Here is a 26,474-nt window from a genome sequence, read left to right on the forward strand (position 1 = left end):
GGGCGAGGTTACCACAGTTCAAAAGGTAACAGGTGCTTGATCTTAACAACAGGGTTTGATTTGATTTGATTTATTATTGTCACATGTATTCAAATACAGTGAGAAGTGTTGTTTCTTGCATGCTATACAAACAAAGCACACTGTTCATAGAGAAGGAAATGAGAGAGTGCAGAATGTAGTGTTACAGTCATAGCTAGGGTGTAGAGAAAGATCAACTTAGTGTAAGATAGGTCCATTCAAAAGTCTGATGGCAGCAGGGAAGAAGTTGTTCTTGAATTGGTTGGTACGTGACCTCAGACTTTTGTATCTTTTTCCTGACGGAAGAAGTTGAAAGAGAGTAGGGGTGCGTGGGGTCCTTAATTATGCTGGCTGCTTTGCCAAGGCAGTGGGAAGTGTAGACAGAGTCAATAGATGGAAGGCTGGTTTGCATGATGGATTGGGCTACATTCATGACCTTTTGTAGTTCCTTGTTGTCTTGGGCAGAGCAGGAGCCATACCAAGCTGTGAATGCTTTCTATGGGGCACCTGTAAAAGTTGGTGAGAGCCGTAGCTGACATGTCAAATTTCCTTAGTCTTTTATGAAAGTTGGTAGGCTTTAACTATAGTGTTGGCATATTGTTGGTGATCTGGACACCTAAAAACTTGAAACTTTCAACCATTTCTACTTCATTCCCATTGATGTAGACAGGGGCATGTTCTCCTTTTCGCTTCCTGAAGTCGATGACAATCTCCTTTGGTTTGTTGACATTGAGGGAGAGATTACTGTTTCCATACCAGTTCACCAGATTCTCTATCTCATTCCTGTACTCTGTCTCATCATTGTTTGAGATCCGACCCACTACGGTGGTATTGTCAGCAAACTTGAAAATCAAGTTGGAGGGGAATTTGGCCACACAGTCGTAGGTGTATAAGGAGTATAGTAGGGGGCTGAGAACACAGCCTTGTGAGGAACCGGTGTTGAGGATGATCGTGGAGGAGGTGTTTTTGCCTCCATGAATAGGGAAGTCATTATGAGTGGAAACCAGAATCCAGACCTCTTACATATTGAATAGAGGTTCAAGCTGTTATAGCCCAGAACCCATCAGGAGGTACTCAGCCAGAAGAATAGAAAAATACATTGGGTGGGATTTTATGGCCTCGCTTGTCCCAAAACCAAATAATCCTGCCCGAGGTCAATGGACTTTTCCATTGTCCGTCCCTCACCTGCTCCGATTCCTGTGGCGGACGGGGCAATAAAATTCTGGCCATTATGTTTGAGTATTCCCGAGTTTCAGGCAGACTCCCTGCTAAAAAACATATCACTATGTGGCAGAAGAGATCATGTCAGGAGGAGGGTTTCAGATTCCTGGGGCATTGGGGCTAGTTCTGGGGTGGTTGGGAGGGGGGGGGGGGGGCAGTGGGGTGGTGACCTGTATAAATTGGACGGGTTACACCTGGGCAGGACTGGAACTGATGTCCGAGGGAGATTGTTTGCTAGAGCGGTTGGGGAGGGTTTAAACTAATATGCCAGGGGTTGGGAACCTATGTAAAGAGTCAGTAAAGGAGGGAGCAAAGTCAAAAACAAAAGGTAGAAAAGGGAATAAGAAAAGTGATAGGCAGAGAAACCAAGGACAAAGTTCAAACATGGCTATAGAGAAAAATATTGGGAGCAAGGCAAACAATGTTAAAAAGACAAGCTTAAAGGCTCTGTACCTTAATGCATGGAGCATTTGCAATAAAGTGGGTGAACTAATCACGCAGATAGATGTAAATGGGTACGATATAATTGGGATTACAGAAACATGGCTGCAGGGTGACCAAGGGTGGGAATTGAATGTCCCAGGGTATTCAGTATTTTGGAAGGGCAGGCATAAAGGACAAGGTGGTGGAGTGTCATTGTTGGTTAAAGAGGAAATTAACACAATAGTGAGAAAGGATATTAGCTCTGACAATGTGGAGTCTGTATGGGTAGAGTGGAGAATGACCAAGAGGCAAAAAACATCAGTGGGTGTCATATACAGAGCCCCAAATTATAGCGCTGATGTTGGGAATGACATTAAACACAAAATTAGAGATGCATATGATAAGGGAATATCAGTGAGCACAGGTGATTTTAATCTGCACACAGATTGGGCAAATCAAATTAACCACAATGTTGTAGAGGAGGAATTCCTGGAGTGTATACGGGATGGTTTTCTTAACCAATATGTGGAGGAATCAAATAGAGCAGGCCATCTTAGAGTGGGTACTATGTAATGAGAAGGGAATCATTGCTAATCTAGCTGTACGAGACCCCTTGGGGATGAGTGACCATAACATGATAGAACATTTTATCAAGATGGAGCGTGAAGTAGTTGATTCGGAGACTAGGGTGCTGAATCTTAATAAAGGAATCTATGAAGATATGAGACATGAGTTGGCCTTGAAAGATTGGGGAGAGTTACTTAAAGCGATGACAGTGGATAGGCAATGGCAAACATTCAAGGAACGCATGGGGGAACTGCAGCAACTGTTTATTCCTATCTGACACAAAAGCAAAATGGGTAAGAGGCCAATCCATGGCGTACAAAGGAAATTAGAGAGAGTATCCAATCCAAGGAAGAAGCGTACAGATTGACTGAGAAAAGTAATAGGTCTGAGGATTGGGAGCAGTTTAGAATTCAGCAAAGAAGAACTACAGGGTTGATTAAGAAGGGGAAAATACAGTACGAAAGTAAGCTTGCAGGGAACATAAAGACTGACATTAAGAGTTTCTATAGATACGTGAAGAGAAAGAGGTTGATGAAGACAAATGTAGGTTCCCTACAGACAGAAATGGGAGAATGTATAAGAATGCGTAAGAAATGGCCGAGCAACTGAACACATATTTTGGTTCTGCCTTCACAAAAGAGGACACAAATCAAATGCCAGAAATGCTGGAGAATGCAGGATTTAGTGAGAGGGAAGAACTGAGGGAGATCAATATTAGTAGAGCAATGATGCTGGGAAAATTGATGGCATTGAATGCGGATAAATCCCCAGGGCCTGATAATCTGCACTGAAGATGGCTAAATCCCCAGGGCCTGATAACCTACATCCCAGAGTTTAAGGAAGTGGCTCTAGAAATAGTGGATGCATTGATGGTCACCTTCTAGGATTCTATAGACTCTGGAACAATCCCTGCAGATTGGAGGGTAGTTAATGTCACTCCAATATTCAAAAAGGGAGGTAGCGAGAAAACAGGGAATTATAGACCAGTAAGCTTAACATCGGGAGTGGGGAAAATTCTTGAATTCATTATGAAAGACTTTATAGCAGAGCATTTAGAAAGCGGTGGCAGGATCAGACAGAATCAGCATGGATTGAAGGGGAAATCATGTTTGACAAATCTGTTGGAATTCTTTGAAGATGTAACTAGTAGAGTTGACAAGGGGAAGCCAATCGGTATGGTATATTTGGACTTTCAGAAAGTGTTTGACCAAGTCCTGCATAAGAGGTTATCGTGCGAGATTAAAGCGCAACAGATTGGGGGAAGTGTATTGAGATGGATAGAAAACTGGTTGGCAGAAAGAAAACAAAGATTAGGAATTAATGGGTGCTTTTCAAATTGGCAGGCAGTAACTAGTGGGGTGCCACAGGGATTGGTGCTGGGACCCCAGCTATTCACAATATATATTAATGATTTGGATGAGGGAACAAAATGTAACATCTCAAAGATTGCAAATAATACCAAGTTGGGTGGGAGGGTGAACTGTGACGAGGATACAGAGATCCTTCAGAATGATCTGGACAGGTTGGGTGAGTGGGCAAATCAATGGCAGATGCAGTATAATTTGGATAAATGTGAGGTTATTCATTTTGGAAGCAAAAACAAGAAGGCAAATTATTACCCGAATGGCTGAAAATTGGGAGAGGGGAGTTTGCAACGGGACTTATAAAATTCTCACAGGCCTAGACAGGGGAGATGCAGGGAGGATGTTCCCGATGGTGAGGGAGTCTAGAACCAGGGGTCACAGTCTGAGGATACAGGTAGACCATTTAGGACAGAGGTGAGGAGACATTTCTTCACCCAAAGAGTGGTGAGCCTGTGGAATTCATTACCACAGGAAGTCGATACCAAAACATTGAATGTATTCAAGAGGCGGCTGGATATAGCACTTGGGGCACATGGGACCAAAGGTTATGGGGAAAAAGCAGGATTAGGCTATTGAGTTGGATGATCAGCCATGATCATAATGAATGGCTCGAAGGGCCAAATGGCCTCCTCCTGCTCCTAGAACATAGAACAGTACAGCACAGAACAGGCCCTTCGGCCCACGTTGTTGTGCCGAGCTTTGTCTGAAACCCAGATCAAGCTATTTCCTCCCTATCATCCCAAAGTACTCCATGTGCTATCGAATAGCTGCTTAAAGGTTCCTAAAGTTTCTGACTCCACTATCACTGCAGGCAGTCCATTCCACACCCCAACCACTCTCTGAGTAAAAAACCTACGTCTAATATCCTCCCTATATCTCCCACCATGAACCCTATAGTTATGCCCCCTAGTTACCACTCCATTCACCCGAGGAAATAGTCTTTGAACGTTCACACTATCTATTCCCCTCATCAACTTATAAACCTCTATCAAGTCTCCTCTCAACCTCCTCCGCTCCAAAGAGAAAAGCCCAAGTTCCCTCAACCTTTCCTCATAAGACCTACCCTCCAAACCAGGCAGCATCCTGGTAAATCTCCTTTGCACTCTTTCCAGTGTCTCTACATCCTTCTTATAGTGAGGTGACCAGAACTGCACACAATATTCCAAATGTGGTCTCACCAAGGTCCTGTACAGTTGCAGCATAACCCCACGGCTCTTAAACTCAAACCCCCTGTTAATGAATGCCAACACACTATAGGCCTTCTTCACGGCTCTATCCACTTGAGTGGCAACCTTCAGAGATCTATGGATATGAACCCCAAGATCTCTCTGTTCCTCTACATTCTTCAGAACACTACCTTTGACCCTGTAATCCACATTTAAATTTGTCCTACCAAAATGAATCACCTCGCATTTGTCAGGGTTAAACTCCATTTGCCATTTTTCAGCCCAGCTGTGCATCCTATCTATATCTCTTTGCAGCCTACAACAGCCCTCCACCTCATCCACTACTCCACCAATCTTGGTGTCATCAGCAAATTTACTGATCCACCCTTCAGCCCCCTCCTCAAAGTCATTTATAAAAATGACAAATAGCAGAGGACCAAGCACTGATCCCTGTGGCACTCCGCTGGTAACCGGTTTCCAGTCCGAAAATTTTCCATCCACCACCACCCTCTGTCTTCTGTTAGATAGCCAGTTACCTATCCAATCAGCCAAACTTCCCTCTATCCCACACATCCTTACTTTCTTCATAAGCCGACCATGGGGGACTTTATCAAACGCCTTACTAAAATCCATGTATATGACATCAACTGCACTACCTTCATCTACATACTTAGTTACCTCCTCAAAAAATTCTATCAAATTTGTGAGGCAAGACTCGCCCTTCACAAATCTGTGCTTACTATCCCGGATTAAGCTGCATCTTTCTAAATGGTCGTAAATCCTATCCCTGAGGACCTTTTCCATCAACTTACCGACCACCCAAGTAAGACTAACCGGCCTATAATTACCAGGGTCATTTCTATTCCCTTTCTTAAACAGAGGAACCACATTCGCGACTCTCCAGTCCTCTGGCACCACCCCCGTGGACAGTGAGGACGCAAAGATCAATGCCAAAGGCTCTGCTATCTCATCCCTTGCCTCCCAAAGACTCCTAGGATATATTTCATCAGGCCCAGGGGACTTATCAACTTTCAGTTTATTCAAAATTGCTAGTACATCTTCCCTCTGAACATCTACTTCCTCCAGCCTATCAGCCTGTGATACCCTCTCTTCCTCAAAAACATGGCCCCTCTCCTTGGTGAACACCGAAGAAAAGTAATCATTCATCACCTCTCCTATCTCTTCTGACTCCGTGCACAAATTCCCACTGCCGTCCTTGACCGGCCCCAACCTCACCCTGGTCATTCTTTTATTCCTCACATAAGAGTAAAAAGCCTTGGGGTTTTCCTTGATCCGACCCGCCAAGGATTTCTCATGCCCCCTCCTAGCTCTCCTAAGCCCTTTTTTCAGCTCATTTCTTGCTAACTTGTAACCCTCCATCGAGCCAACTGAACCTTGTTTTCTCAACCTTACATATGCTTCCTTCTTCCTCTTGACAAGACATTCCACCTCTTTTGTGAACCATGATTCCCTCACTCGGCCATTTCCTCTCTGCCTGGCAGGGACATACCTATCAAGGACACACAGTATTTGTTCCTTGATAAAGTTCCACTTTTCATTAGTGCCTTTCCCTGACAATTTTTGTTCCCATCCTATGCTTCCTAATTCCCGCCTGATTGCATCATAATTACCTCTCCCCCAATTGTAAACTATGCCCTGCCGCATGGCCCTCTCCCTCTCCATTGCAATAACAAAAGACACCGAATTGTGGTCACTATCTCCAAAGTGCTCTCCCACAACCAAATCCAACACTTGGCCCGGTTCATTTCCCATTACCAAATCCAATGTGGCCCCACCTCTTGTCGGCTTATCCACATATTGTGTCAGGAACCCCTCCTGTACACACTGCACAAAAACTGCCCCATCCGAACTATTCGACCTATAAAGGCTCCAATCAATATTTGGAAAGTTAAAGTCCCCCATGACAACTACCCTGTGACCCCCTCACATATCCATAATCTGCTTAGCAATTTCTTCCTCCACATCTCTATTACTATTTGGGGGCCTATAGTAAACTCTTAACAACGTGACCGCTCCTTTCCTATTCCTAACCTCAGCCCATATTACCTCTGTAGGCAGATCCCCTTCGAAATGCCTTTCTGCAGCCGTTACACTCTCCTTGATTAACAATGCTACTCCTCCACCTCTTTTACCAGCTACCCTACACTTACTGAAACATCTATACCCCGGAACTTCCAACAACCATTCCTGTCTTTGTTCTACCCATGTCTCCGTAATGGCCACAACATCGTAGTCCCAAGTCCCAATCCACGCCCCAAGTTCACCTACCTTATTTCGAATGCTCCTTGCATTGAAGTAGACACACTTCCACCCACCTTCTTGTCTGCTGGTACCCACCTTTGACCATGATACCCTTCCCAGTACCTCACTACACTCACTGACCTCCAGACTACAACTCCTTTTCCCATCCCCCTGACAAATTAGTTTAAACCCCCCCGAAGAGCTGTAGCAAATTTCCCTCCCAGGATATTGGTGCTCCTCTGGTTCAGGTGCACCCCGTCCTGTTGGTACAGGTCCCACCTTCCCCAGAAAGTGTTCCAATTATCCACATAGCTGAAACCCTCCCTCCTACACCATCCCTGCATCCATGTGTTTAACTGCACTCTCTCCCAGTTCCTCAACTCGCTATCCCATTGCACCGGCAACATACCAGAGATGACAACCTGTTTTGTCCTGGCTCTCAGCTTCCACCCTAGCTCCCTGAATTCCTGTTTTAAATCCCCGTCCCCTCTCTTACCTATGTCTTTGGTGCTGATGTGCACCACGACTTGTGACTGTTCCCCCTCCCCCTTTAGAATCCTGAAGACACGGTCGGAGATGTCACGGACCCTGGCATCCGGGAGGCAACATACCATCCGTGAGTCTCTCTTGTTGCCACAGAACCTCCTATCTATCCCTCTAACAAACGAGTCCCCAATAACTATAGCTCTACCGCTCTCCCCCTTTCCCTTCTGAGCCACAGGGACGGACTCAGCGCTGGCGATCTGGTCACTGCGGCTTACCACTGGTAGGTCGCCCCCCTCACCTGTATCCAAAGTGGAATATGTGCTGCTAAGGGGAACGACCACAGGGGATCCCCACACCGACTGCTTCCTCCCAGCCCCTCTCACTGTCACCCATCTATTTTCATTCCCTGGAGCAACTATATCCTTGAAGCTTGTGTCTATGGCCCTCTGTGCCTTCCTGATGACCCTAAGCTCATCCAACTCCAGCTCCCTAACGCGGTCTTGGAGGAGCTGCAGATGGGTGCACCTCCCACAGGTGTAATCAGCAGGGACACTGACGGTGTCCCTCACCTCAAACATTCTGCAGGAGGTACATTGCACTGCCTTCACTTCCATCCCCTCCATATAACTTACTGCTACAAAGAAAAAGAATTGCTCGAATGGAACACTGAACCCTTTCCCCCCTTCCTCAGAGTGCACTGGGAAAGAAGTTTAAAAAGCAGGAACACAGAGCGGTGACAGTTTAAAAAGCAGGAACACAGAGCGGCGACAGATGAAACCCAAAACTGAGATTAAATCCAAACAACTGATATTAAACCCAAACTGATATTAAATCCAAACAACTGAGATTAAATCCAAACAACTGAGATTAAATCCAACAACTGAGATTAAACCCAAACAACTGAGATTAAATCCAAACAACTGAGATTAAATCCAAACAACTGAGATTAAATCCAAACAACTGAGATTAAATCCAAACAACTGAGATTAAATCCAAACTAATATTAAATCCAAACAACTGAGATTAAATCCAAACAACTGAGATTAAATCCAAACAACTGATATTAAATCCAAACAACTGATATTAAATCCAAACAACTGAGATTAAATCCAAACAACTGATATTAAACCCAAACTGATATTAAATCCAAACAACTGAGATTAAACCCAAACTGATATTAAACCCAAACAACTGAGATTAAATCCAAACTGATATTAAACCCAAACAACTGATATGAAACCCAAACAACTGAGATTAAATCCAAACAACTGAGATTAAACCCAAACAACTGATATTAAATCCAAACAACTGAGATTAAATCCAAACAACTGAGATTAAATCCAAATAACTGAGATTAAAGTCAAACAACTGAGATTAAACCCAAACAACTGATATTAAATCCAAACAACTGATATTAAATCCAAACAACTGATATTAAATCCAAACAACTGATATTAAACCCAAACAACTGATATTAAATCCAAACAACTGATATTAAATCCAAACAACTGAGATTAAATCCAAACAACTGAGATTAAACCCAAACAACTGAGAATAAACCCAAACAACTGAGATTAAACCCAAACAACTGAGATTAAACCCAAACTGATATTAAATCCAAACAACTGATATTAAACCCAAACAACTGAGATTAAACCCAAACAACTGATATTTAATCCAAAAAAAAAATTTGCTCCTATCTTCTATGTTTCTATGTTTCAATTACAATGAGCTGGCCTAACCTCATTTGGTGCTGTGAAGGAAGAGGGCGTGCGAGATCCTCCTTTGTACCAAGAAAACACTGGGCGTGATCTTACCGCCCAATCATATCACGCGCCCACTGCAGCCAAGATGGAGAATTTGGCCACAGTTGGAAAATTCCAGCCCCCAAGTTCATCTGTTTACACAAGCTCAGTGAATCGAATCCAACAGCCCAATCAATTTTATCAGAACGGTAGTATATGTTTCTTAGGCAATTAGCCTAATTTGGGGAAAAGTTAATTTAATTTATTGTGTAAGAATTGTTTCTTTAATCTGTAAGTGTTTTTAATAAAGTTACATTTGAACCGCAGTCCTTTGTCTGACTCTGAAAATAACAGCACCCGGGTAAACATGTTTTGATTGATAAACTGGTCGAAGTGTCTGTATAGAGTATTTCACAGGCAACAACCAGATTAGAGGAGGTGCACGTGAAGCGCTGCTTAATCTGACAAGGGTTGCGGAAATGGCGGAGGATGAGGTTGACAGGGTTCTCAACTGTGTCCGACGCATCTCACCCTCTGTCCTCCCTCCCAGACCCAGTATAGGGTTCCCCTTTTGCTCACTTTTCACCCCATCAGCCTCCGCATTCAAAGGATCATCTTCCTTCCGCCAACTCCAGCATGATGCCACCACCAAACACGTCTTCTCTTCATGTCCTCTGTCAACATTCCCCAAGGACCATTCCCTCCAGGATATCCTCATCCATTCTTCCATCACACCCAACAATTCACATCCTGCCCATGGCTCCTTGCCATGAAATCAGCGAAAGTGCAACACCCACCCCTTTGCCTCCTCCCTGCTCATCATCCCAGCTCCCAAACATCCCTTTCAGTTGAAGCAGCGCTTTACAGGCACCTCCTTCAATCTGGTTTATTGCATTCGTTGCTCCCAATGCGGTCTACTCTACATCAGAGAGACCAAACGTAGACTGGGTGACCAATTTGCAGAACACCTTCAGTCCGTCCGTAAGCAGAACCTAGACCTTCCTGTTGCTTGCCATTTCAACACACTACCCTGCTCTCCTGTCCATATGTCCGTCCTTGGCCTGTTGTAATGTTCCAGTCAAGCCTAACGCAAGCTGGAGGAACAGAAGCTCAGCTTCCAGTTGGGCACTTTACAGCCTTCCAGACTGAACATTGAGTTCAGCAACTTCAGAGCATAAACTCTCCCCTCCACCTACACTCCATTTCCATTTATGTTATTTTATTTCATCTATTTTATCTTATCTATTTAGTTTTATTATTTTATGAATTATATTGTTTCTAATTTTTTTATTTCTTCCATCATGTTTTTAAATCTCTTTCCATCTTGACCAGCGCACCCCCCATCCCCACTAGGGCCATCTGCTACATGTCTCAGACATTGTGCTTATCCTTGCTAGCCACTTGCACATTCTGATCTCTTAATGGCCGCTAACAATATCTTTCTCAGCCATGATCACCACCATTTACCTCCCCTTCGTTTATTTGTCTATGACATCTTGTCAACTAGCCCCCCTCCACCCTTACAGTATAAATCTCGTCCTATTTTCTAGTCTTCAACTCTGATGAAGGGGCATCCAGACTCAAACCATTAGCTCTATTCTCTCTCCACAGGTGCTGTCAGAACTGCTGAGCATTTCCAGAATTTTCTATTTTTGTTTCGGATCCTAGCATTCACAGTAATTTGCTTTAATCAGTGTGATTGTTCCTCATGATAACTTGATTGTACCCAAAGACTTTGAGATGAATCTCCAAAGGTGCTGAGTAGGTGAATGCATATGGGAGGCTTTCAAGTGTATGTTGATAGGGATTCAGGACCGGCACAGTCCTGTAAGGATGAAGGATAAGTATGGCAAGTTTGGGGAACTTTGGATAATGAGAGATATTGTGAGCGTAGTCAAAGAGAAAAAAGACGCATTTGTCAAAGTGAGGAGGCTGGGAACACACAAAGCAAGTGTGGAATACAAGGAAAGTAGAAAGAAACTTAAGAAAGGAGTAAGGAGTGCTAAAAGGGGTCACGAAAAATCATTGGCCAGCAGGATTAAGGAAAATCCCAAGGCTTTTTACATTTATATAAAGAGCAAGAGGGTAGCCAGGGAGAGGATTGGCCCACTCAAGGACAAGGGAGGGAATCTATGTGTGGAGCCAGAGGAAATGGGCGAGGTATTAAATGAGTACTTTGCGTCAGTTTTCACCAAAGAGAAGGACTTGGTGGATGATGAGTCTGGGAAAGGGTGTGTAGGTAGTTTGAGTCATGTTGAGATCAAAAAGGAGGAGGTATTGGGGTTCTTGAGCAACATTAAGGTAGACAAGTCTCCAGAGCCTGATGGGATATACCCCAGAATACTGAGAGAGGCAAGGGAGCAAGTTGCTGGGGCCTTGAGAGAAATCTTTGTATCCTCACTGGCTACAGGGAATGTCCCAGAGGATTGGAGAAAAGCCAATGTTGTTCCTTTGTTTAAGAAGGGTAGCAAGGATAATCCAGGTAATTACAGGTCAGTGAGCCTTACATCAGTGGTAGGGAAATTATTGGAGAGGATTCTTCGAGACAGGATTTACTCCCATTTGGAAATAAGTGAGATGTATTAGCGAGAGGCAACATGGTTTTGTGAAGGGGAGGCCGTGTCTCACTAACTTGATTGAATTTTTTGAGGAAGTGATGAAGATGATTGATGAGGGTAGAGCAGTGGATGTTGTCTACATGGATTTCAGTAAGGCCTTTGACAAGGTCCCTCATGGCAAACTGGTGCAGAAGGTAAAGTTGCATGGGATCAGAGGTGAGCTGGCAAGGTGGATACAAAACTGGCTCGGTCATAAAAGACAGAGGGTAGAAGTAGAAGGGTGTGTTTCTGAATGGAGGGCTGTGAGAAGTGGCGTTCCTCAGTGCTGCGACCTTTGCTGTTTGTAATATATATAAATGATTTGGAGGAAAATGTAACTGGATTGATTCGTAAGTTTGCAGACAACACAAAGGTTGGTGGTTTTGTGGATAGCGATGAGGACCATCAGAGGATACAGCAGGATATAGATCGGTTGGAGACTTGGGCAGAGAGATGGCAGATGGAGTTTAATCCGGACAAATGTGAGGTCATGCATTTTGGGAGATCTAATACAGATAGGAAATATACAGTAAATGGCAGAACCCTTCAGAGTATTGATAGGCAAAGGGATCTGGGTGTACAGGTACACAGGTCACTGAAAGTGGCAACGCAGGTGGAGAAGGTAGTCAAGAAGACATACAGCATGCTTGCTTTCATCAGCCGGGGCATTGTGTTTAAAAATTGGCAAGTCATGTTGCAGCTTTATAGAACCTTAGTTAGGCCGCACTTGGAATATAGTGTTCAATTCTGGTTGCCACACTACCAGAAAGATGTGGAGGCTTTGGGGAGGGTACAAAAAAGATTTAACAGAAGGTTGCCTGGCATGGAGGGCATTAGCTATGAGGAGGGGTTGGAGAAACCTGGTTTGTTCTCACTGGAATGACGGAGGTTGAGGGGCAACCTGATAGAAGTCTACAAGATTATGAGGGGCATGGACAGAGTGGATAGTCAGAAGCTTTTTCCCAGGGTGGAAGAGTCAATTACTAGGGGGCATAGGTTTAAGGTGCGAGGGGCAAGGTTTAAAGGAGATGTACAAGGCAAGGTTTTTTACACAGAGAGTGGTGGGTGCCTGGAACCCGCTGCCGGGGGAGGTAGTGGAAGTGGATACGGTAGTGACTTTTCAGGGGCGCCTTGACAAATACATGAATAGGATGTGAATAGAGGGATATGGTCCCCGGAAGGCTAGGGGGCTTTAGTTCAGTCGGTTCCTGGCTCGGGTCACTGTCTGTGCGGAGTTTGCAGATTCTCCCCGTGTCTGCGTGGGTTTCCTCCGGGTGCTCCGGTTTCCTCCCACAGACCAAAGATGTGCAGGTTAGGTTGATTGGCCAAGCTAAATTGCCCCTTAGTGTCCCGGGATGCGTAGATTAGAGGGATTAGTGGGTAAATATGTGGGTTAGAGGGATTAGCAGGTAAATATGTAGGGACACAAGGATAGGGCCTGGGTGGGATTGTTGTCAGTGCAGACTTGATGGGTCGAATGGCCTCTTTCTGCACTGTAGGGTTTCTATGGTTACATACTATTTCTCACACATTCTTCAATAGATTATGAAAGGGAGGTACTTCTGTTGAGTGGTTGAGTGTTAGTTCTCTGAGAAGAGATCACCCTTCCCTTCATAACAGTTGGCCTTGATAGCGATGCCTAAAGTATGAATTAAAACACAATCAGTTTTTGTCCCCAATCAAGATTTTAAACGCCCTGTAATCTAATGAAAATTGCCCTAATTTGGGTTTATTAACTCACCACAGACCAAGAATATACAGCCCTCTGCTCTGAATAAACCTATTTACAGTTAAAAAATCAGGAAGCTCAATATGAAATGCCTGAGAATGAATGATTGTGATTTCCATTTAAGAGGAAAAACATTTGTATTTCATTAAAAATTACTTGGGCTCAGATCTACGGCAGAAGTTCAGAATCAAGTCACATACCACATCACTTTTGGTCGTGTAAACTCTGTCTGCCAGGCTTTCAATTGCAATCCACTTCACTGGCATTTTTGAGATACGTCCTTGTCGATAGTAATCCCCATTGTAAATTTTTTTGGACAGCCCAAAGTCAGCCACACAGACATTCATGTTTTCATTTAACCTGAGGTAAGAAAGAAACTGTTTTAAAATAATAACAATACATCAAACCTCCAGCCAGATCTCAAACAATGAGGAGATGGAGTACAGGAAAGAGATAGAGAATCTGGTGAACTGGTGCGACAACAATAATCTCTCCCTTCATGTCAGTGAAACAAAGGAGATAGTCATCGACTTCAGGAAGCATAGTGGAGGACACGCCCCTGTCTACATCGACAGAGACGAAGCGGAAATGGTCGAGAGCTTCAAGTTTTTAGGTGTCCAGATCACCAACAACCTATCCTGACACTATAGTTAAAAAAGCCCACCAACGCCTCTACTTTCTCAGAAGTCTCAGGAAATTCAGCATGTCTGCTACAACTCTCACCAAGCAGAAACATACCTATCTCTTTCTTGAATCTGTTGATTGATTCTGTCTCCACTGCACTGTGAGGCAGTGAATTCCACAGATTCACAACCCTCAGAGAGTTTTGAACCTACCTCCTCTCACTCTATATATATATATATATATATATATATATGACCTTTTGTTCTAGACTCTCCCACAAGGGGGAACATCTGTTCAACGTCCATCTTATTAATCCCCTTTAGCATTTTATATACCTCGATCAGATCCCCCCTCATACTTCTGAACTCTAGCGAGTACAAGCCCAAGGTATTCAACCACTCCTCGTTTGACAGCCCTCTTATCCCCAGAATCAATCTGGTGAACCTTCGTTGAACTGCCTCCAATGCCACCACATATTTCTTCAAGTGAGGAGACCAAAACTGGACGCAATACTCCAAATGTGGTCTCACCAACACCCTATACAATTGAAGCAATACTTCTTTACTTTTAAAATCCAGTCCTTTGTAATTAATGCCAACATCACATTTGCGTTTCTTATTACATGCTGCAGCTGCAAACACACTTTATGTGATTCTTGCACAAGAACACCCAGATCCCTCTGCACTGATGCAGTTTGAATCTGCTTCCAATTTACATAATAATTTACCCTTTTATTTTTCTGGCCAAACTGGATAACCTCACACTTATCCACATGAAACTCCATCCGCCAGATTCCAGTCCATTCTCCTAGACATTCAATATCTATCATAGGGAGAAAGCTGGATTAGGCTACTGAGTTGGACAATCAGCCATGATCGTGATGAATGATGGAGCAGGCTCGAAGGGCCAAATGGCCTCCCCCTGCTTCTATCTTCTATATCTCTATCCACCTAAACTCTATCTCGTCATCACAGGGTGCTTTCCTACCTATTTTAGTATCATCAGCAAATTTTGCTATGTTCCTGCTTGCAGATCATTTATATAGATTGTAAACAGTTGAGGTCTGAGGACTGAACCCTGTGGAACCCCACTGGTTACATTTCGCCAGCAGAGAAGGACCCATTTGCCCCAACGCTCTGCTTTCTGTCAGTCAGCCAATCCTCAATCCAATCCCCTGCCTTGGCCAAAATCTTTGTATCCTCTTTAGCCACGGGCGAGGTACCAGAGGATTGGAGAGTAACTAACGTCGTTCCTCTGTTTAAGAAGGGCAGAAAAGACAATTTGGGAAATCACAGACCTGTGAGCCTTACATCAGTGGTGGGGAAATTATTGGAGAAGTTTCTTAGGGACAGGATGTACTCACATCTGGAAGAGAATAAGCTTATTAGCAATAGGCAGCATGGTTTTTGATTTGATTTGATTTATTATTGTCACACATGTATTAGTATATATACATATATATATAGTATATATACAAAGCATACTATACATAGAGAAGGAAAGGAGAGAGTGCAGAATGTAGTGTTACGGTCATAGCTGGGGTATAGAAAAGATCAGCTGAATGCAAAATACGTCCATTCAAAAGTCTGATGGCAGCAGGGAAGAAGTGAGGGGGAGGTCGTGTCTCACAAACTTAATTGAGTTCTTTGAGGAAGTGACAAAAAAAATTGACCAGGGCAGGGTAGTGGATGTTGTATCCATGGACTTTAGTAAAGCCTTCGATAACGTTCCTCATGGCAGGCTGATACAGAAGGTGAAGTCATATAGGATCCGAGGTGAGCTGGTAAGATGGATACAAAACTGGCTTGGGCATAGAATGCAGACAGTAGCAGTGGAAGGGTACTTTTCTAACTGGAGGTCTGTGACAAGCTGTGTTCCATAAGGATCAGTGCTGGGGCCTCTGTTGTTTTCTAATAGATATATATATATATATATAAATGATTTGGTGAAAAATGTAGGTGGTCTGATTAGTAAATTTGCTGATGATACAAAAATTGGGGGAGTCGCTGATAGTGAGGAGGATTATCTGAGGATATAGCAGGATATAAATTGGCTAGAGACCTGGGCCAAAAGATGGCAGATGGAATTTAACCTGGACAAATGTGAGGTGATGTGATTTGGAAGGTCTACTGGGTAAGGACCTAGGAATTGGAAAATCATGTTGCAGCTGTATAAGACTTTGGTTAGACTGCATTTGGGGTATTGTGTACAATTCTGATCGCCACACCACCGGGAGGATGTTGATACATTGGAAAGGGTGCAGAAGAGATTTACCAGGATATTGTCTGGTTTAGAGGATATGGTAAGAAGTTTAACAACACCAGGTTAAAGTCCAACAGGTTTATTTGGTAGCAAAAGCCACACAAGCTTTCGGAAGGGCTTAGAGCTCCGAAAGCTTGTGTGGCTTTTGCTACCAAATAAACCTGTTGGACTTTAACCTGGTGTTGTTAAACTTCTTACTGTGTTTACCCCAGTCCAACGCCGGCATCTCCACATTAGAGGATATGGACAATGAAGAAAGGTTGAATAAACTTGGATTATTTTCATTGGAGCAACGGAGGATGAGGGGGGACCCGATAGAGGTTGACAAGATTATGACAGGCTTGGATAGAGTGGATAGTCAGAGTCTTTTTCCCAAGGTCAAAGGGTCAATTACTCGGCGGCATAGGTTGAAAGTGAAAGGGGGAAAGTTTAAAAGAGATGCAAGGGGCAAGTTTTTCATACAGAAGGTGATGAATGCCTGGAACATAAGAACATAAGAAATAGGAGCAGGAGTAGGCCATCTGGCCCCTCGAGCCTGCCCCGCCATTCAATAAGATCATGGCTGATCTGATAGTGGTTTAGTTCCACTTACCCGCCCGCTCCCCATAACCCTTAATTCCCTTATTGGTCAGAAATCTATCTACCTGTGACTTAAACATATTTAACGAGGTAGCCGCCACTGCTTCAATGGGCAGAGAATTCCAGAGATTCACTACCCTCTGAGAGAAGAAGTTCCTCCTCAACTCTGTCCTAAACTGACTCCCCCTTATTTTGAGGCTGTGTCCTCTAGTTCTTGTTTCCTTTCTAAGTGGAAAGAATCTCTCTGCCTCTACCCTATCTAGCCCTTCATGATCTTGTATGTCTCTATAAGATCTCCCCTCAGCCTTCTAAACTCCAACGAGTACAGGCCCAATCTGCTCAATCTCTCCTCATAAGCTAACCCCCTCATCTCTGGTATCAACCTGGTGAACCTTCTCTGTAGTCCCCCCAAGGCCAATACATCCTTCCACAAATAAGGGGACCAAAATTGTACACAGTACTCCAGTTGCGGCCTCACCAGTACCTTGTACAATTGCAGCAAGACCTCCCTGCTTTTATACTCCATCCCCTTTGCGATAAAGGCCAACATTCAATTTGCCTTCTTGATCACCTGCTGCACCTGCAAACTGAGTTTTTGCGATTCATGCACAAGGACCCCCAGGTCCCTCTGCACAGTAGCATGTTGTAATTTTTCACCATTTAAATAATCGTCCATTTTACTATTATTCCTTCCAAAGTGGATAACCTCACACTTGTCAACATTATACTCCATCTGCCAGATCCTCGCCCACTCACTTAGCCTATCCAAATCTCTCTGCAGACTTTCCACATCCTCCACGTGCTGCCGGATGAGGTGGTGGGAGCAGATTCTGTAACAACGTTCAAGAGGCATTTGGATAGATGCAAGAATAGGCAGGGAATCGAGGGATATGGACCACATAGAGGCAAGAAAATATTACATTAGTGAGGCATCTGTGTCAGCACAAACTTGGTACATCACCTTGTCAAATGCCTTCTGGAAGTCTAGATATACCACATCCACAGGTTCCCCATTATTCACCTCGCTGGTTACATCCTCAAAGACCTCCAGCAAGTTTGTCAAGCATGACTTGCCCTTCATAAAACTATGCTGACACTGGTGAACTGAGCTTTGTTTTTTTGAAGTGTTCAGTTATCTCCTCCTTAATGAGTGACTCCAGCAACTTCCCCACCATAGAGGTCAAACTAACTGGTCTATAGTTTCCCACATTTTGCCTCCCTCCTTTTTTTAATAAGGGTGTCATATTAGCATGTTGCCTTCCATTGGTACCTTTTCAGAATCCAGGGAATTTTGGAATATCACAACTAATGCATCCACAATCTCCGCTGCCACCTCCTTCAACATCCTAGGGCACTGGTCATCAGCCCCCTGTGACTTATCTGCCTTTCATCCATCAGTTTACTTAATACCTTCTCCCTAGTTTTAGTAATTTCAACAAGGTCCTCTGTAGTAACTGCAGTTTTCAGGGAAAATGTTTTGGGAAAAAATGTTTCCACTGCGAAAACAGAAACAAAAAATTGGTTTAGTGCCTCTGCCATTTCTGACTTTCCCATTATTACTCGCCATTATTGTCCTCTAAAGGGCCAACATTTCACTATTCTCTTCCTTTTTAAATATTTACAGAAGCTTTTGGTATCAGTGCTCATGTTTTCTGTTTCCTTTCGTAGTTCGTCTTGGCTCTTATGATTTTGCTTTTGGTAACACTTTGCTGATGTTTAAAGTTCTCCCAATCCTCCAGAGTTCCACTAACCTTCGCAGTATGATATGTCCTAGTTTTTGCCTTTTATGTTATTCTTGACTTCCTTGTTAAGCCATGGATGATTTTTCACCTTTTTACAATTCCTCTTCCTCTCAGGAATATAATTCAATTGTGAGGTATTTCACTAAACATTTGCCACAGTTCTTCAACTGTCCTGCCCTTTAATATTTTTGCCCAGTCCACTATGGCCAACTCCTTCCACAGGCCTTTATCTCTCCCAATTTTGGCACGAGCCTCCAGATGTTAGTAAGGAGGACTCTGCAGGGTCGACAGGGTAGGGTTTGCTATTATCATTTCCAGTGACTAGGTCAATGCCGGATGGTCTGTCCAGCTTCATTCCTTTGTGTTTTCTTTGTAGTGATTGAATACAACTGAGTGGTTTTCTGGGCTATTTCAGAGGGCAGTTAAGGGTCAACCACATTGCTGTGGGTCTGGAGTCAGGTGTAGGCCAGACTGGGTAAGGGCGGCAGATTTCCTTCCCTAAAGGACATTTGTGAATTTCATTTTCAATCTTTTTTGTATTTTGTTTCAAGATATTTACTAACATTAAAATTTATACAAACTCATAAAAGCAATTATAATTCTTTGAAATGTTAACCCAACCTTAAAAAAGAACATTCAGCAAAGCAACCGTACAGCTGCTGCACTGATCTCTGTCTCCGTGCTTCTGAGCCTCAACCCATTGTCATAGAATCAGAGAATCACACAGTGCAGGAGAGGCCCTTTGGCCCATCAAATGTGAACCAACACGTGAAACACCTGACCTCCATCCTAATCCCATTTACCAGCACTTTGTCCCATAGTCTTGAATGTTATGAGGTGCCAAGTGCTCATCCAGGTACTTCTTAAAGGATGTGAGGCAACTCACCTCCACCACCACCCTCTCAGACAGCACATTCCAGACCATCATCACCCTCTGAAGTTTTCCCTCACTTCCCTTCCTAAATCTCCTGCCCCTCACCTTGAACCTATGTCCCCTCGTGACTGACTCTTCAACTAAGGGGAACAACTGCTCCTTATCCACTCTGTCCATGCCTCTCATAATCTTGTATTCCTGAATCAGGTTACCCCTCAGTTTTCTCTGCTCAAACAAAACAATCCAAGCCCAACAAAACAGCCCAACTTCTCTTCATAACTTAAAATGCTCCATCCCAGGCAGCATCCTGGTGAATCTCCTCTGCACCCCTCCAGTGCGATCACATCCTTCCTATAATGTGGCGACCAGAACTGTATACAGTACTCTAGCTGTGGCCTCACCAAAGTTCTATACAACTCCAACAGGACTTCCCTGCTTTTGTAATCTATGCCTCGATTGAAAAAGGCAAGTGTCCCATATGCCTTTTTCACCACCCTACTAACATCCCTTCTGCCTTCAAAGATCTATGGACATATACGCCAAGATCCCTTTGTTCCACAGAAGTTCCTAGTGTCATGCTGTTCATTGAATACTTCCTTGTCAAATTGCTCCTTCCAAAGTGTATCACCTCACAATTTTCAGGGTTAAATTCCATCTGCCACTTATCTGCCCTGTTAGCCGTGTTTTCCAATGCAGTAAATGTTATGGGATTAATGTAGACACAGGAACATACAAAGATACCGTGCTCTTGGTGTCAAATAGTTTGCCAGATGCCCACACAGGCAGAATGATCAGTTGGCTGACAGACCAGATACCAGAAGATGAGGGAAAGCTGTACTAATCACAAATGGACTCACATGCAGTTGCGAGCTGCCAGGTCCCTGTGGATGAAGTTCTTGTTGCTGAGATACTCCATACCCCGTGCAATGTCAGTCATGAACTTTACCAGTGTCTGCATTGGAAGATACTGCAAAAGAAGGCAAATCATCAGCATTTCCCAGAAACACAAGCTCCAGAGAGGGGAAAGGTCAAACTGAGAAACCAGAACCCAGATATCCCAAAGCACTTTATAGCCATTGAAGTTTAGTAATGTGGGAAACAGAGCAGCCAAAAATGTTACCGATGAAAGGTCATGGACTGGAAACATTAACTCTGTTTCTGTCTCCACAGATGCTACCAGACCTCAGAATCATAAATCCCGACAGCGCAGAAGGAGGCCATTCGGCCATTAAGTCTGCACCAACAATAATCCCACCCAGGCCCTATCCTTCTAACCCCAGTAATCCCCCTGACACCTGGAGCGTGGGCAGCTTAGCGATGATCTTATAGGGGTCTATAAAATAATGAGGGGCACAGATCAGCTAGATAGTCAATATCTTTTCCCAAATGTGGGGGAGTCTAAAACTAGAGGGCATAGGTTTAAGGTGAGAGGGGAGAGATACAAAAGTGTCCAGAGGGGTAATTTTTTCACACAGAGGGTGGTGAGTGTCTGGAACAAGCTGCCAGAGGTAGTAGTAGAGGCAGGTACAATGTTGTCTTTTAAAAAGCGTTTAGACAGTTACATGGGAAAGATGGGTATAGAGGGATATGGGCCAAACACGGGTAATTGGGACTATCTTAGGGGTTAAGAAAAGGGGCGGCATAGACAAGTTGGGCCAAAGGGCCTGTACCCATACTGTAAACCTCTATGACTCTCCTTGACTCTATTAAGGGGCAATCCCACCCAGACCTGTTCCCCATAACGTCAAGTATTAATGCTGGGTTGATCCAGCATTCTCTGTTTTTACATCAGATTTTTAGCAACTGCAGTTTGCGCTTTGGATTTCCAACACTTCTGATTTGCTGACCGCTGAAGTAAAGCAATGGCAAGATCAGGAATGTCAATAGCTGCCAGAGCTCTGATCCCATCAGAGGAGTCTCATGGAGGGATATGATAATGCAAGGAGAGGGGAATGATCAAGAATGCTCCTGTCTGCTGATTGTACAGCAGGTTCCAAGAAGCCGGTAACTGCAGTTCTCAGAATGACCTTTCACAACAACCCAAAGTCTTTTTCAGCCAAATCAGAAACATTGTCATGTTGAGATCAAAAAGGAGGTGGTATTGGGGTTCTTGAGAAACATTAAGGTAGACAAGTCCCCAGGGCCTGATGGGATATACCCCAGAATACTGAGAGAGGCAAGGGAGCAAATTGCTGGGGCCTTGAGAGAAATCTTTGTATCCTCCCTGGCCACAGAGGAGGTCCAAGAGGATTGGAGAATAGCCAATGTTGTTCCTTTGTTTAAGAAGGGTAGCAAGGATAATCCAGGTAATTACAGGCCGGTGAGCCTTACGTCAATGGTGGGGAAATTATTGGAGAGGATTCTTCGAGACAGGATTTACTCCCACTTGGAAATAACTGGACTTTTTAGCGAGAGGCAACATGGTTTTGTGAAGGGGAGGTCATGTCTCACGAACTTGATTGAATTTTTTGAAGAAGCGACGAAGATGATTGATGAGGGTAGAGCAGTGGATGTTGTCTATGTGGATTTCAGTAAGGTCTCTGACAAGGTCCCTCATTAAGAGTTTTAACAACACCAGGTTAAAAGGTCCCTCATGGCAGACTAGTACAGAAGGTGAAGTCGCATGGGATCAGAGGTGAGCTGGCAAGGTGGATACAGAACTGGCTCTGTCACAGTATTTAGTACATAGTACATTTAGTACATAGTACATTTAGTACATAGTATTCTGTCATAGTCATTTACGACACACGACAACGCAGAGTCGCTGAGCAGAGACTGATAGCCACACGTGAGGATGGCCTCAACCAGGATCTTGAGTTCATGTCACAGTATCTGTAACCCCCACGACTTGCCTGGCTTGCAAAATCTCACTAACTGTCCTGTCTGGAGACAATACACATCTCTTTAACCTGTGCTTAACGCTCTCTCCACTCACATTGTCTGTACCTTTAAGACTTGATTACCTGTAAAGACTCGCATTCCAACGATTATTTTGTAAATTGAGTTTGTGTCTTTATATGCCCTGTTTGTGAACAGAACTCCCACTTACCTGATGAAGGGGCAGCGCTCCGAAAGCTAGTGGCTTTTGCTACCAAATAAACCTGTTGGACTTTAACCTGGTGTCGTGAGACTTCTTACTGTGTTTGCCCCAGTCCAACGCCGGCATCTCCACATCATGTCTGTCATAGTAGACGGAGGGTAACAGTGGAAGGGTGTGTTTCTGAATGGAGGGCTGTAACAAGTGGCGTTCCTCAGGGATCAGTGCTGGAACCGTTGCTGTTTATAATGTATTTCTAAATGATTTGGAGGAAAATGTAACTGGTTTGATTAGTAAGTTTGTGGATGGCACAAAGATTGGTGGATTTGCGGATAGCGATGAGGACTATCAGAGGATACAGCAGGATATAGATCAGTTGGAGATTTGGGTGGAGAGATGGCAGATGGAGTTCAATCCGGACAAATGTGAGGTAATGCATTTTGGAAGGTCTAATACAGATAGGAAATATACAGCAAATGGCAGAACTCTTAAGAGTATTGATAGGCAGAGGGATCTGGGTGTACAGGTACACAGGTCACTGAAAGTGGCAACGCCGATGGAGAAGGTAGTCAAGAAGGCATACGGCATGCTTGCCTTCATTGGCCAGGGCACTGAGTTTAAAAACTGGCAAGTCATGTTGCTGCTTTATAGAACCTTAGTTAGGCCGCACTTGGAATATAGTGTTCAATTCTGGTTGCCACACTACCAGAAGGATGTGGAGGCTTTGGAAAGGGTACGGAAAAGATTTACCAGGATCCAAAAGAGAAAATCTCAGCAGGTCTGGCAGCATCTGTAAGGAGAGAAAAGAGCTGACACTTAGAGTCCAGATGATCCTTTGTCAAAGCTCAAAGATTTACCAGGATGTTGCCTGGTATGGAGGGCATTAGCTATGAGGAGAGGTTGGAGAAACTTGGTTTGTTCTCACTGGAATGACGGGGGTTGAGGGGCGACGTGATAGAAGTCTACAGGGTTATGAGGGGCATGGACAGAGTGGATAGTCAGAAGCTTTTTCCCAGGGTGGAAGAGTCAATTTCTAGGGGGGATAGGTTTAAAGTGTGAGGGGCAAGGTTTAAAGGTGTACAAGGCAAGCTTTTTTACACAGAGGGTAGTGGGTGCCTGGAACTCGCTGCCGACGAAGATAGTGGAAGCAGATACGATAGTGACTTCTAAGGGCCGTCTGGACAAATACATGAACAGGATGGGAGTGGATAGATATGGTCCCCGGAAGGGTAGGGGGTTTTAGTTCAGTTGGGCAGCATGGTTGGTGCAGGCTTGGAGGGCCGAAGGGCCTGTTCCTGTGCTGTAATTTTCTTTGTTCTTCTTTATTCTTTGAAATGCTGAGTTAAAATAGCCATAGTTCCAGATGACCACAGGTTGCTCTCCACTTTGAGGGGGAAAGCTGATTGGTGATTATGTGAGTGACACAACAGACAATTTGGACATCACGTTCCACAAAACACAATCTGATCATCTGTTTTGAGCGATGTTGTTTGAGGGATAACTATCAGGACTCTCGGTACATCTCCCCTGCTCCTCTTTGAATAGTGGCTACGAAATCACTGGAACTTAAGACAGGGTACCGGGTATTAGTTTTACATATCCTCCAAACAAAAACACCTCTGATAGTGCATTACTACCTCACTGTTGTACTGGGAGCCACCGTCAGATTGGAATTTATTTTAGGATCTAAAGAGCAGGCCCGAACGCACAACATTTAAAAGCTTCACACTGAGTCATGGCTGAGACTATTCTAATCAACAAATGTTCCTGGTGAGTGATGATGTCCACTAATATAAAACAAATTCTTTAACTGGAGCCTGCTCTGACACTGCCACGCAAAACACAAAGCGTCCTCAATTCGACCGCCAATCTATGCTGATTTGGTTAAAATGAATCCCAAAGGCTGGAGGGTCATGTTGACCTTGGTGTCCCTTGATGAAGAAAGAGAAACTTCAGCCATGTTTCTCACCCCTCAACACACCGGATAGAAAGATCACATGTGAAGACAGAATGTGCATTCAGACACAACAATAAAGACTGGGTTCTTCAGCAAAGAACCAGAAGGGCAATGATATCGAATTAACCATATCAGAGTGCGAGGAGGGAGGTGGGGAGGGGGAGAGAGCACAGTATGAGAGGGGAAGGGGAGAGGAAAGGAAGGAGAGAACAGAGAGGGGAGGGGAGGGATGGAGGGGAGGAGGAGAAATCGCAGTGTGAGGGGGATGAGGGAGGGGAGGACGGAGGGAGGGGGAGGAGGAAGAAGTTACAGTGTGAGGGGAAGGGAGAGAGTGCCCTCAATAAACCCAGCACAATCAGATGGTCATTTTGGAAAAAGCAGCACGCTGAGGCAGGATCTTACCAATGGGCTCTCTCCCAGCCGAGAATACAGTAGGAAGCTGTGGAGGTCTCCATGTTTCATAAATGGGAGGATGACAACTGGCGATGGGAAACCTTCATTCTCGTGACTCTGCAGACAGACTCCTGCATTCAGGGAGGCAAGGAAGAAAGAAATTTTGAAAACTGAACAGCAATGCTTTGGAAAGAATAAAGGTCAAAACTTCACCAGACTCTGACTTCAGGTTTGCTGGGACAGGTGGCGAGGGTGGGGCTCTCCCCATTAACCTCAGTGCTACAAATGAGGGAGTGAGTGTGTGAACTGGAGATATTGACCCGACCTAACTACCCATCCCTATTGATAAAGTGGATCTGCAAGTTCCTCTCCAAGACACCCACCATATTGACTTGGAAATATATCACTGTTCCTTCACTGTCATTGGGTAACAGCACTGTGGGTGCCTCGAACAACACAGGGATTGTAGTGGCTCACCACTGTGACGTGTGCATATAATGTATGTTGAGGTTTGGGGTGCATATTACAAACCTAGTCATGCGATTCATCAGGACTTTGGTGCCAGCATGATTCAGATGGAGCCCATCCCATCGGAACAGCTCCCTTTCCTCCTTTCCCAGTACTGGTGCCAATGTCCCATGAATTCTAATCTTTGGGCCACGGATTTACTTTTTAATCTCATTGACCCTGTGCCAATTAACTCGCGGCTCAAGTAACAATCCAGAGATTATTACCTTTTTGGTTCTCTTTTTTACTTTAGTCCCAAGCTGCTCACATTCCCTCCACAGAACCTCTTTCCTTGTTCTAACTATATCTTGGAACCCACGTGCACCATAACAACTGAAACATTCCCCTCCCACTCCAAGTTCCTCTGCAGTCCAGATGCGATGTCCTGAACCAGGGCACCAGGTAGGCAACACAACCTTCGGGACTCTCTATCCTGGCCACAGAGAACAGTGTCCATTCCCCTGACTATACTATCCCCAATTGCGACGGCATTTCTCTTTTTTCCCCACCCTTGAATGGCTCCCTGAATGCAGTGCTATGGTTAGGTTACTCATCCTCCCTGCAGCCACCCCTCTCATCCACATAGGGAGCAAGAATCTCAAACCTGATAGTGGGCGGTACGGTGGCACAATGGTTAGCACTGCTGCCTCACAGCACGAGGGACCCGGGTTCAATTCCCGGCTTAGGTGACTGTGTGGAGTTTGCACGTTCTCCTCGTGTCTATGTGGGATTCGTCTGGGTGCTCTGGTTTCCTCCCACAGTCCAAAGATGTGCGGGTTAAGTTGATTGGCCATGGTAAGTTGCACCTTAGTGTCAGGGGAAGTGGCAGAGTAAATACGTTGGCCACGGGGATCGGGACTGTGTGGGATTGTGGTCGGTGCAGACTCGATAGGCTAAATGGCCTCCTTCTGCACTGTAGGG

The 26,474-nt window shown here is 44.4% G+C and overlaps 1 protein-coding gene across 1 annotated transcript in view; it reads right to left on the reverse strand.

Moving 5' to 3' along the window:
- axl (AXL receptor tyrosine kinase) overlaps positions 1–26,474 on the reverse strand; it is a 326,648-nt gene that overhangs the window by 34,263 nt on the left and 265,911 nt on the right. The window contains exons 16-18 of the mRNA XM_078241607.1: positions 25,056–25,177; positions 20,517–20,626; positions 13,779–13,938 (exon numbers count right to left, since the gene is read on the reverse strand). Of these exons, the coding sequence (XP_078097733.1) occupies positions 13,779–13,938; positions 20,517–20,626; positions 25,056–25,177 (392 nt within the window). The remainder of the gene's footprint in view (positions 1–13,778; positions 13,939–20,516; positions 20,627–25,055; positions 25,178–26,474) is intronic.

This window comes from Mustelus asterias, chromosome 24, assembly GCF_964213995.1.
Source record: "Mustelus asterias chromosome 24, sMusAst1.hap1.1, whole genome shotgun sequence".
Taxonomy (NCBI): Eukaryota; Metazoa; Chordata; class Chondrichthyes; order Carcharhiniformes; family Triakidae; genus Mustelus; species Mustelus asterias.